This window comes from Sturnus vulgaris, chromosome 13 (assembly GCF_052056855.1).
Source record: "Sturnus vulgaris isolate bStuVul1 chromosome 13, bStuVul1.hap1, whole genome shotgun sequence".
Lineage (NCBI taxonomy): Eukaryota > Metazoa > Chordata > Aves > Passeriformes > Sturnidae > Sturnus > Sturnus vulgaris.
In genome coordinates this window covers 17,066,032-17,078,761 of record NC_142255.1, presented here as the reverse complement: position 1 = coordinate 17,078,761, position 12,730 = coordinate 17,066,032, and the positions used below count along the sequence as shown (strand labels likewise).

The following is a 12,730-nucleotide window of genomic DNA, read 5'->3' as shown; positions in this document are numbered from 1 at the left end:
TCCATCTGCTAGCAAGACACACTGATTTTTTTTTTCTTTAAGCCCTTAGTGGTGCCAGATGCAAGTCCTGTGTACCTTAAGGGGAAAGGCAGTTTGTGATGCCTTACTAAGGTGGCGTCTGGGCAGACTTCTTTTGCACTGGTGCAGATTACAGTCAAAAAGAGAATACACACCTGCACGCATGTTTTATTTTGGTATATATGGTTTGTTTCCTTTGCAAGAAAAAAAATCATCCAGCATCTTCAGACAATGAATTATTTAGCAGTGATTGCCTCTGCATTCCTGCTCTCTGTAGTTTTACAGGCTCTGCAAAAATTTCCTTGGTTTGGTTTTCATGTGATAGTTGTGGTACTTGTGGTACCTGAGCAGGCACCAGCAGTGCTCATGGTCCCACCTCCTTGTTCTCATAATCTCCCCCCTCCATCTATTTCAAAATAAGGTGATTAAAATTAATCAGAGTTAATATAGAATAATTTTGACAAGAAATGCAAAATTCTTGAATGGCATTTTGGCAAGTCCGTTTCAAGGTGGGCACTGCTTAAAGCTGTTAGAAAATGTCTGTCTCTTTATAACCAAAAGCTGGTGTAGGATGTCAACATCCTGGATGCAGAGCTATGAGCAATGGGGGTTGTTGTGGTTTTTGGTTTGTTTTTGTGGGGAAATGATTATTGTTGTTGTTGTTATTACTGTTATTGTTATTGCTTAATAGCAGTCTTGAGCATTTTTTCCTATGTCAGAATGGTAGAGTTCTGCTGAATGAGATTGTAAAAGCTATGAAAAGAGGGGGGCACTAGAACTTTAAGGTGTTTAATCCTGCGTTGAAACGACACCATAACTGCAAAATGAGAGATAAATCACAATGAAGAACTTGCGTGGAGTTTCATCAGCCGCTTCCGTTAATTTCTCTCCTCATTCTCTGCTTTCTACTGAAATCTTTCAGTTTAAACGTCTGTGATGCTCAGCTTGGATCTCTCTGTAGTGGCACCACTGAAATCCAGTGTTCTGCTGTTGTTACTGATACAGTGTTTTAGCTAAGTTAGAAAGTGGCAAACAGCTACTTAATGCAAACCAGATTTGCAGTCTGTGTGTTTCCAGAGCCTCTGGCACAGGGCTCGTGTGGCTAAAAGGCCATAGAGTGCTGTAATCAAAATGCTGTTGTTACATAAATATAATGCTGCCACTTCTTTTGATCTAGCAGTGGTGAGCTCTGCTGCTGAGGATTCTGCTCTTTGTTCGTGTCTTCCAAGCTGAAATGCTTTCACATAAAACGAACGTCTCCATAAATTTGCACCCTGTTTTTTTTTTTTTTTCTTTTCTCCCTTTCATATTTTGTTCTCTGAACCCAGAATTTGAGGATAAGGCAGAATTCTGTTATGCTCTTCAGGGGAAAATAGTAGCTCCGTAATTTCTCGGTATTTGATGTGGATGATGATTTGATACTTTATTAAACCGCATTTTGCTCACATAAGCAACATTGAGATGCTACACTGGGGTCAGCCCAACCATGTGTGCTGCAGTAGAGCAGTGCTTCCTTCTACAAGTGTAATTAAGTTGTTTTGAAGGAAGCTTGTTTTCTTGCCAATAAAAGACCAATTTGAAGTACAAATAGGAAAGGCAAGAAATGCTTAGAAAGACAATAAGTCAGCATGCCAAAAAAAAAAAAATAGTCCATAATACTGGGGCTATGGAATAAGTTCCAGTACTGCCTGTTTCCATTATCCTTATGTTGATCTTGCTTTCAGCAGTTTTCTTTATTACTTACTTGGTTCATGTCATAAATTTGATCTGAGAAAAAGATACTTTCAGGCAACTAAAGCTGAGAAACCCAGAAATTTTTACAGTAGCGGGTTGTTTTTTTTTTTTCCCAGAGATGCTCTAGAGCGCAGGGAACAAATCACCGTAGAGTTGCAGAGATCAGAGTTTGTCCTTCGGTGCCGCTCACCATGGCAGGTGTTGCTCACGCTGCCTTGCTTTGTGTCCTGCAGTGTGCCCCAGCTCGTGTGGGAAGCGAGCCTGCACTGACCAAAACGAGTGCTGCCACCCCGAGTGCCTGGGGAGCTGCACGGCGCCCGACAACAACACGGCGTGCGTGGCCTGCCGCAACTACTACTACGAGGGCGTGTGCCTGCCCACCTGTCCCCCCAACACCTACAAGTTCGAGGGCTGGCGCTGTGTCACCAGAGAGTTCTGCTCCAAAGTCCCCGCCACGGACGCCAGCGAGTACGAGAAGTTCGTGATCCACAACGACGAGTGCATGGCCGAGTGTCCCTCGGGCTTCATCCGCAACGGGAGCCAAAGGTAACGCAGCCCCTGCCTGGCTGTGCTCTGTGGGCTGGACACTCCCTGTCAGGGACAGCTTGGGGTGCCGATTATTTGGGCTGGAGGGGAGGACATAGAGGGGGAATCGCAGTGGGGGATTGTGGAGTTTCCTGGTGGAAGCTGACTTAGACCTTTCTGTGATGAACCCACCTGATGGGTGTGTGTGGTCCTGTGCAGTGTCAGTGGGCTCTGAAAGGCTGGAGGAGGTCATGCAGTGCAGAACCAGGTCTTCAGGTAGAGAGTAACAAAACAAAAGTGATGCCCAAGGTTGGAGTTGGCTGATGACCATGATCACACAGAACAAACCACAGGAGTTACCTTGCCTTGCATATTATTTGCTTTATGCGTGCCTGAATTTTAGACACATGCATTCTTCAATGTATTTAATTTAATTTCCCTTTTTTCACTATTTCCAGGAGATAACAATGGTGTTTCAGAAGGAAGTAATCATATAGATGGTGACAAAAATAATGCAGCAGCCAACAGTATTGCACAGAATAATTTCTTGTAAGAGTGTCACTCTCCTTCTGTTACTTAATTCTGGCAGTTGGAGCAATGTTTGCTGGTGATTTTTGTAACTTCCAGTGGCTTAAGCAAGCAACCTTCATTGCCTACTGTCCCTGGGAAGTCACAGACTTTCAGTAAAAGATATTGCTAAAATTTGTAATGCTTCAGTGATTTGCTAAAAAGATGTCTTTGTAGGCTGCTGTGTTTTCTGGAAAGGTGATTGTGGTAATGCAGCAGTTGTGTGTCTCTACATGTGTCTCATCCATCCGTTCCAGGCAGTCTCTAGTTGGCATTTGGATACAAGCAACTTAACACAGCCTTTGCCCAAATCCAGATATTCACCTGAGAAATGCAGCTTTTGTTATCTCCTGGAGCTTGTAGCAGCAGCTGTTTGAGCCGCTTACGCTGGAGTGCGAGGCCATCCTGTCTTATCTCGGTGTTGTGCTCTCTGCAGAGATTGAAAGGAGCTGTAACTCAAGGCTAGTGAATGTTCTGTTCCCCAGAGGTGCTGTTAACAAATAGTTGCAAATGGAAAGCATTTTCAGAATTCTTTGTACATTTAGTTGAAGCCTCTTTCTTGTGTCTGCAGCTTTTAGTGGTTTGTGGCAGGTTATAGAGCAGGATTTTGAAATGGGAGCTTGCTGCTTAGGAAAGGAGCTTCTTTCTCTTATGGTTTATGCATGGAAAACTGTTATCAATTTACATATTTCTTTAAGCCTCAGAGGAAAGTGAGTTCACTTTCTTTTTAAAAAAATAAGTAGTAAGCCCCTGTCCATCAATGCTGTCAGCAGAAGCCTTTGTCTTTGGAGCTGGGTTTGGGTTTTTTTCATTTTTATTTTTCCTCTCTAAAGTGATATTAAGTGGAAATACCATTTAAAATGAAATACCAAGTAAAATGCTAGAATAAATGAGAAAATAAAAATTACCTTGAATCAGGAAAGACATTTACCGGGAGGAGTGATCAGGGGTTGTTGTGCACACATGAAGTGTCCAGCTTTGAGATGAATATGTAGGGAATATAACATGGAACCTCTAAAGAGATCCTTCAGCCAAAGGCTGGTCTGCCCTCAGTTCTTCCTTGAGTTTGGCTGCTAAAAATGCTTCTGAATGTCTGTGAGTATAAGAAGCAGAAATGAGCCCATGTTTCAGTGTTGCCTCCCAGCTTCTGGCAGTCTGGTTTCTCTGACTTTGGGGCTGTGTCTTTCTTGATGTTTCCATCTGTATCACCCATTTTGAACTTGCTTAGACTTCTGGCCTTCCTCTTCCAATTCCTGTTGCCAATTAGTTGTCCTTGCATCAACACACAATCTTCTGTTTCCTTAAACTTGCTGCTTTAATGCCTCTTAAGCTGTAAGAAGTAGTGACTAATTGACTGCTCACTTTCTCCACATCCCTCCTGACTGTGTGCCCCCACAGTTGTCTTTCTGAGTTAAATGGCCAGGAACATGGAATTCCCTAGTGCTGAGCTTTAAATATTGGTTTATGGACATGGACACAGACAACTTTATAAGAATATGAACAGTATTTTCCCATCTCCAGTTCTTGGCTGGTCTATTTTGTGAGGTTGGGCCTGGATTAGCACGAAACCTCCCTGCACTCTGAGGCTGCCTTCATAAATGGGAGGGGAGGGGCTCCTGGGAACAATTCAGCTGGATTAAATGCATGGTTGTAAGGGCACTGGGTTTTACCTCAAGTGCCTTTTACTTTGGAAAGACCACAGAGCCTTCCAGAAGCTGTCAGACCATGGGTATGGGTCCATTCAGTCACTGTAAGAGGTTCAGTGCTCCAGCTTCTCTGGAGTGCAGCAGGTAAGTGTATCCTGAACAAGCATGGCAGCTTTCCTTCTGGCATGGAGGATTTGCCTAAGCTTTAGAGGAAAATATCATCCAAAATTCAACTCAAAGCAGTCTGTAGACTCACAGTCACATATCACTGTTTATTTTCAATGTCCCCCTCTTTCCTCACAGCATGTTCTGCAGCCCTTGTGAGGGGCCTTGCCCCAAAATCTGTGAGGATGGGAAAACAAAGACCATTGACTCGGTCACATCAGCACAAATGTTGCAGGGATGCACAATTCTCAAGGGAAATCTGCTGATCAACATCCGGCGTGGAAGTAAGTGATTGTCCTCTCCTTCTGAACCCCTGATAAGGCTGCTTTTCACATTTTTCCTTCTGTCGTCAGCCTAATGATAAGAACATTAAAAACTCAGCAAGCTGTTTGCTTTCCAGGCCCAGAGCAGTGCTCCTGTTTAATTTGGCCCACTGCAGCACCTTCCTGCCCCAGGCGGGTGGAATAGGTATTCAGCTCCCAGGGAAAGCTGGTATTTTTGTTAAGTTTTTTGGCAGGACAAGGAACCAGGATTAGGCAGTTAGACAAGCAGTGGTCCCAAGGGAGTAATAAAGGCCCAAGAAGGTGGAAAAGTTGAAAATCCTTGCATCTGGGTAGGTAAATAACTTGTCACGTGGCACTGTAAGACTGCAGATCCTCACTTTTTAAGGCAAGGTGTGGTGTTTTGCTAGAACATGGAATCCCCAGTGCTGAGAGCTCTTATAAAGCCTAACACTGTGCTGCTGGATGGTCAGCATTTGTGAGCTGGCCATCTCTGTCACATGTCTTGAACAAGCACAGGATTAAATTTGTCAGAGCGGTGATTCATCAGCCAGGGAGGTGTTGACAGTTGATGAGCTCTTAAAAGCCGAGTAAAAATTGCTGTTAGTTTTTATTGGACTTGTATGTCCCTATGGAAGGTCTCTTTTGGTTTAATGAATAAGGTAGAAAGATTGGGATCTGTTTGATTCCCTGCCTCATGCTGAATGAAAGTTCCAGGGTTTAGTTACAGCAGCATGTGGATTTTTTAATCTGTGGTCCCATTGCTACAGGTACAATCTTTCCTTATGGGAAATGTTCTAGGTACCTGGGGCAAGCATGTGGGAGTTCTTAAATTTTATTTAAGCATTATTTTAGAGTGCCAAAGAGCATCTGATTATTTGGTATGGGAACCAACCATTGGCATTAGGTAATTGGTCTTCCCAGCCATATGTTAGGACTTGGGTGTGTTTATGGCAGTCAACACACCCCAAAGTGGCTTCTCCCAAGTCCTTAAAATCTTCTCCTTGGAACTGCAGCACAACTTGGCAAGGTGGTGACACCAGGCAATGGGCTTGGGCCAGGAGTTGCTGGAGGTAAGGACAGCAAAGCTGGAGCTTGTGAAGGGTGGGCTGTTGCAGCCCTGGGCAGGGACAGTTCATGGAGAGGAGGCAATGGAGATTCCTCTGCAGTCATTTTAATAATTTCTAATAGAAAGTCAGCTTCCATGAGTTGTCTGGAACGTGCTCCATTGCAGGAGGACTTCCTGATGGTTTTAGTTTGCTGTTTCATCAACTGATTCAGTTTTGTAGCTTTTCAGGTCATGGAAAGCAATGCTCTGTGGCCCAGAGCAGACCAGGAACATACTCTCTCCTCTCCATCTTCAGTCTCATTCTCTGATTTCCAGTGGAGCTTTCTGACTGAGCCTTGCTCCATAACCAGAGAGCAATTCCTTCTCATGGTGTGTACATTTACACAAGGGTCTTTTCATCCCTGCCAGAATGCTGACTCACCATTTGGTGCTGGCTTCAGAGGGCAATGCCCATGGAAATACCAGGTGTTCCAGTATGGAAAAGCCAGACTGGTTTCCCACTGTTACTCTGTGGCTTTATTTTGCCCTTCAACCATCTGGCTGCACAAGCAGCTGTTCTGGAGGAGGAAAACCAGTGTCTCTCATTTTCAAAAGCAACGAGAACAAACATTTTCTTTTACTGAGCTAATACTGCACGAGGCAGAATATCAGGCAAAGCTGTGAATTCTGTTACAATAATGATGATCTTTTTCTCACTGTAGATAACATTGCCTCAGAACTGGAGAATTTTATGGGTCTGATTGAGACAGTAACGGGGTATGTGAAGATTCGTCATTCCCATGCATTGGTCTCCTTGTCTTTCCTGAAGAACCTGAGGTACATTCTGGGAGAGGAGCAGGTGGATGGGTAAGTGTCCAGATATTTGTGGATGCAATTTCACTTTAATAGAAAGCTGTGGATAATAAGTTTCCTAAAAACCATTCACTTTCATTTATAGAATCTCCTCTTCCACTAATATACAGTGTTTTTCTCCTCATTATCACCTCTGCACAGCATTGCTCTTTTGCATTACTGCCCAAATCAGCATGTTAAATTGAATATATTACAAGTATTTTATGGTACCTTTGCTGTTGCTTTTCACTTTAGGTTTTTCTAGGTACATTTTTACATCAATAAAGTGGCTTTGTTTGTTCTTTTTGCTCTCTTTGAGAAAAAAAGCCTCTCCAGAAGCAGTTGGATTTCTTTGTAGTTACAGCTGGGTTTTAGAAGAGTTTTATGGAGAAGTTAGCTGAAAGGAAATAGGAATTTTACCAGCCAGGGAGTGCAACTTGAAGTGAAACACTGGAAGTGCAAGTTGCAATTGTTTGCTACTCCTTGAAATGTTAGCATTACATGGATTATCTCCTGAGCATGCAAAAGACTGGTCAACAAGGAAAAGTTGATCCCTTGAAATGTTTGCTGTGGATTACGTTGCTTCTATAATTACTCACCATGTGATACTTATTGGTGTGCATAACTCCTGTTTTCCTATGATGGTAAAAGTTTGTCAAGACAAAAGTGTGTGATGCTGAGGTTGGCGAGGGTCCTTCAGCAAACTGTCTTGCTCTTTCTCATCCCAAATGGAGCAGCCATCCCAAGTTTAAACCAGTGTTCTGTGGAAGAAATCAATCCTCTCCATAATGACAGAACTATTAAATGAAGAATCGGGGAAAATTGTAGAAGAAGAGGTAGTGTGAGGGTCCCTAGAAAGGTTGCTTATGTCTGACATCTGTCCTGACTGTATAAAGTTTAAGCACCAGGGATTCTTCACAGCCTCCCTCTTTCTCTCAGGCTAGACTTTGGTCAGTCTTAAATTCTTAAAATTCCAGCATCTGACAGAGTGAGTGCAAGGGCAGCTCTCCCTGCTGCCCTAGCAGAGCATGCTGTGTGCTCAGGAAGAGCCCTGGCTCTTGGTTCCCACTGCAAATCCCATGGGATTGCCAGTGCTGCTCCTGGTGGGCTGTGCCTTCAGACACTCCACTGATGCACTTGTCTTTGCTTCTGTCCCCTCTCTCCCTCAACCTCTTTGAATCTGAGTTTAGCTTTATGTCTCAGGTGGTAATTATGTTTGTGGTACCTTGTCTGTCACCAAACAGACAAGGGGAAACGGGAGGTTTAGCAGTCAGATTCCCCAAACAGAGCAGTAAATAGGTGAAGCTTTGAAGAAGAAAACAGGGCTGAATGGGGAGGCAAAACAGATCTATGGTAGAGCTGCTTGTGCTAAAATTCCTCTATGTTAGGAAATGACTGCAGTTACATACTAAGGGACAGGGGCAGTCTCTCTGCTTGGAAAATGCCTGGCATAATTCAGGCATTACCACAGTCTAAATAACATGTCCAAAAATACTTAGGTGGAAGTCGGCACCTGACAAGGAAGGACTGAGCCTGAAAAGTTATTTGGGCAGAACTATGAACAAGCTGGGAGTGGGATCTTAACCTGGAAAGCACTGGGTTATTGGAACAAGAGCTGTTTGTGCCAGCAGTGCCTTGAGGGGTGAGAGAGAGGGTAACTTACGATTATTGTTCATTACACGACTGACCCCACAGCCACTGTCCTTTTATTTATTGAACTGGACTGACAAAACAGCACTTCAGATGTTCTTTGTTCCTTATTCAGTTGCTGTTGCTTGCCTTGGTTATCACAGAAAGTGGAAAGTTTAGAGGGAATCTACTTTGTCTTTAGAGTTTTCATTGCCTCTTTTGAAAACCATGTCTGTAGTGAATAATAGCAAGAAAATAATTTCTCCTTTAAAATAGGGAAACTGGGATGGAGATGTGCTGCCAGAGGGGTCTTGGTGTCTGTTCCCTCACCTGGTGCTGACTCTGCCAGACCCCTCTGGGGTATGTGTATTTACTGCTGTGTGCATGGATGGTGTGTAGGCAGCACATCCCTGAGCATCCCAGGTTGGGTACTGGAAAATGAGCAGTTTGTGGCCTTCAGGAGCAAGTGAGGAGATGGTGACTGACAGGAGTTTCAGCTGTGGCACTGACCTACTCTGATGTTGTGTTTCAACCTCTGCAGCAAACTGGGGGACAGCCTGTAAAATCAAAACAACCTCCCCCCTGTTTTCTACACCATTTTGAGGCAGAAGCATCAGCTGTCAGGCCTGCTGGAAGGTGTGAACAGCATCTCTAGCTGTTGTGTGGTTCCTCACTGAGGAGTTTATGGCTTGTTTTCCTGGGATCATTATTGTCAGGGTGTGGTGAATTCAGACTTCAGGAGAGCAGCAAGGCCTGATCTAACCACAGCATTCCAGCAGAGCAGGCACCCTGTGCTGAGGGTGGGTGGGGAATGAATGACACCCTCCAGACCTGTGGTGACACCTGCCTGCAGTGCAGACTCCCATGGGGATGCTCCTCGGCTCAGTCCTGATTTTGGGAGGGGATTTCTGAACTGCTGGTGTGTGAGTGAAGTTGGAAAAAGTGATTTGGGGAGTTTGTACACTGGGGTGTGAGGCTGAGTTTGTGTGGAGGTTTCAGAAACTCAAACGTTCAGCTTTTCAGACAAGAAAACACTGAACTTTAGTAAGGTGCGGTAGTTTCAAATTGACACAGGATTTGGTGATGTCTGTCAAATCCCACAGGCAGTTCAACATCCTTGTTTTCTCTTGGCAGAATTCATTTAAAGCATAAACATGTCTTTGCTCCCTTGTTAACTGAGCACATTCTTCTCAGTGTCTGTGTGAAGTGGTACCAGATATATCAACTTCAGTAGCAATCAAGTCCTAGGTAATTAGGGGACAGGTGGAAATAGGAGAAACAACTTGGCTTTCACATTATTCTGAAAATACACAGTGGCAAATCTGTGCAGATTGGAGCCAGAATGCAATTTTTGTTTCGGGTTGGGTGAGGGAGGAATTAATGCTAAACTTTAAATGGAGTAATTGATGGAAAAAAATAATAATATGGCAGCTTTTTATGAGCCCTGTGGTTTGTTTGCCACATTTCTTTGCAGAAATCCTTTATTTAGAAGGGTTTGTAGAAAGCCCAGTGTAGCTGTGTTGACAAGGACTTAGCAGTGTAAGATGGGCTTCGTTGTGTTAATAGTGGATTTTGTCTTGCTGTAGTTAATGATGGTGGAACTTCCCACCAGAGTGAAATAAATGCTGCCATGGTAGGTTATCTTGATTTAAGTTCATCAGCTACACAGACCTTTATCTCATTTCCTAGTGGTGCATTCCTGTCCCTGCTATCCCCAAGTATCAGTGTCCTTGCAGGTGTCGTGTTGCAGCTGATGTAGAGCCTACAGTCTTGCTTCTGTTGCATGTGTGTTTTTTTTCCAATTCAGCCCAATTGAGTAGTACCAGGAATTTCTTCATAATATTTAATAGGGCTTTCATAATATTTAACAGGCTTTTGCACACAACTTTGTATACAGTATCTGTGGAAATAAAAGATGTGCATGTTGTTCCAGGGCTGTGCTTAGGGAGTGGGCTCAGCACAGCTGCCTGTGTTTAGTTCTGTGCTTTGAAGTGTGGATCCTGTGCAGTCAGTACAACTGTTTGCTGTTGGCTTTCGATGTACAGGTGCAACTGTACTTGGCACAATGTTGGAAATCTTTATTGGGCCAAGAGGTGGAACAGAGAGGCAAGGAAACCTCACTATGCAAACTCTTCGAGCTGCTTTTGTAAACATAAGCAAGAGCTGTGTTAATGACTGTTTTATTGTCAGGACTCCAGAAGGCTTTTCCTTCTATAAAGTATTTAAGGTTGCTGTTCCCATTTACCACCAAATGGAAAATCTAGTGTAGAGACCTGCTGTTCAGAGGACAGGAATTTATATGTTCCTCATAGCAGCTCCTGTACAACTCTTAAAACATTTTGGGGTGGCCTTTAGATGATGTGGTGTCACCTTTGGAGTCCTGTGTCACACTCATTTCCCTGCCCCCTAAACATTCAGGGTTAACTGCTCCATGGGAGAGAAGAAAGCCCTTTGCTGAACACCTGTTTAAATTAAGAGGGAAAAAACAGCATTTCAAAGATTTCTTATATTAAGGTATTCTTTGTTGGAATGGGCTGTGAATTAAAACGAGTACTTTTTCTTCAAAAACTTCCTTCTAGGAATTATTCCTTCTACGTGCTCGACAACCACAATCTTCAGCAGCTCTGGGACTGGAACCATCATAACTTGACAATCAGTGAGGGGAAAATGTACTTTGCATTTAATCCTAAACTCTGTGTTTCCGAGATTTACCGTATGGAGGAAGTTTCAGGAACCAAGGGAAGACAGAGCAAAGGAGATATAAATCCAAGGAACAATGGGGAGAGAGCCTCTTGTAAGTAAACAAACAAAAAATCTCTGCCAACTTCACAGGAGGGTGTCACAAGAACAAACCCAACATGCTGACACGTTGCTGACCATTACAATATTTAGAGTTTAGGATTTGCAGGAGACTTTCAGCCCTTCTGCTTCTTCAGGCTTTAAACTGTAGCTGTGAAGGTACCTTTGCATGAGTGGAAAATGATGTGGTTACACAGTCCCTATCTCATCTGTAAAACCCACTTGTAGAAGATGACTTCTTCCCAAATCCCCTGTTTTGTGACAGCAGCAGCAAACAATAGGAGCACACCTGGGAAATGAGAAATGAAATCCGGTAGTTTGGTGTATCTAACAAAGAGCAATTTCTCATTCTCCTTTGTAACTGTGCAACATTATAGGTATTTTCCTCTCTCTGATACTTATTCTTTCTTGATATTAAGGAAGCTGCTGAATAACAAACAATTCCATAGACACCAAAACAGTTTCTGTTACATTCAGCTTCATTTAAGCTCCTGCCAAATATTGTATCTGTTGTTTCAAACTTAGTTTGCTCTGCTTCATTTTCAAATTACTTGCTTTTGAATTGAGAAGACTTTTTAATGTTCTGCAGTATTTCTAAGGCTGAGTCTATCTGCATTTAATTTTGGATTCTGCAGTGGTTGGAGTTACTGGGAAGTCCTCTCTTGGCTTTGGTGGTCTGCACATAAAGTCTCCAGGTGTAACACCACGTTTGAAAGCAATCTCTCTTCTAGGAATAAAAATGCCTACAAGTTTCACCTCAAACCCTTAAAACTGACAATGCATTTTTCCCTTGGTTGGTTTGTGGTGTTTTTGGAGCAGAGTAAACTGAAATGGATCTCGTGTATAAGTCAAGTCCCCTTGTTGTGGATGGTGCTTACAGAAGTAGGACACGTAGTCTGCTGAATGTCTCTCTGGGCACGGTGCAGACACGCAGATGGCCCAGATCCTTGCTGTAAGCACCCTCCATTCTTTGCACATTGAATAGAGCAAAGCCTTGCAGTCCTGGAGGAGTTACAGACACACAGCCAGGCCTTACTACCACTGAGGCCAGTGCCAGCCGCTGCCTGCTTTTTTAAGAAACCAGTACAGAAAGCTTTCTGACTCTGAGAAGGGCAAAAGAATCAACAAAAGCTCAACTGCCTTTGCAAAGATAGCACCAACAGTGCCAGTGTACACGAGGGTGAAAACCTCTTTATTTTCAGAGCTTCTATGGAACATTAGAAACTAGCTCACAGTTGACAGAACACAATTTCTTCATCCAAGAATTAAGTTTTTAAAATGCTATTTTGTTTTGGGTTGGAAAGCTCAGTGAGTTGGTAGTGGGAAGCCATTCATTTCAAAGCTGTGGGCTTCCGTCCAGGTCTGTTCAGAAGAGTAGCTGGAAGCTGCTGCCATCAAATGGTTGTGCCGTATATGAACTGAGTTTTGGAGTTCTTGGTCCAGCCTCTGATGAATAGGAATGTAAA

The 12,730-nt window shown here is 43.4% G+C and overlaps 1 protein-coding gene across 2 annotated transcripts in view; it reads left to right on the top strand.

Annotated features, from left to right (window-relative positions):
* The window catches only part of IGF1R (insulin like growth factor 1 receptor), a 171,871-nt gene that overhangs the window by 125,051 nt on the left and 34,090 nt on the right, over positions 1 to 12,730 (top strand). For both annotated transcript variants that reach the window (XM_014874577.2, XM_014874575.2), the window contains exons 3-6: positions 1,986 to 2,298; positions 4,794 to 4,939; positions 6,707 to 6,851; positions 11,045 to 11,259. In XM_014874577.2, coding sequence (XP_014730063.1) covers positions 1,986 to 2,298; positions 4,794 to 4,939; positions 6,707 to 6,851; positions 11,045 to 11,259 — 819 coding nt within the window. The remainder of the gene's footprint in view (positions 1 to 1,985; positions 2,299 to 4,793; positions 4,940 to 6,706; positions 6,852 to 11,044; positions 11,260 to 12,730) is intronic.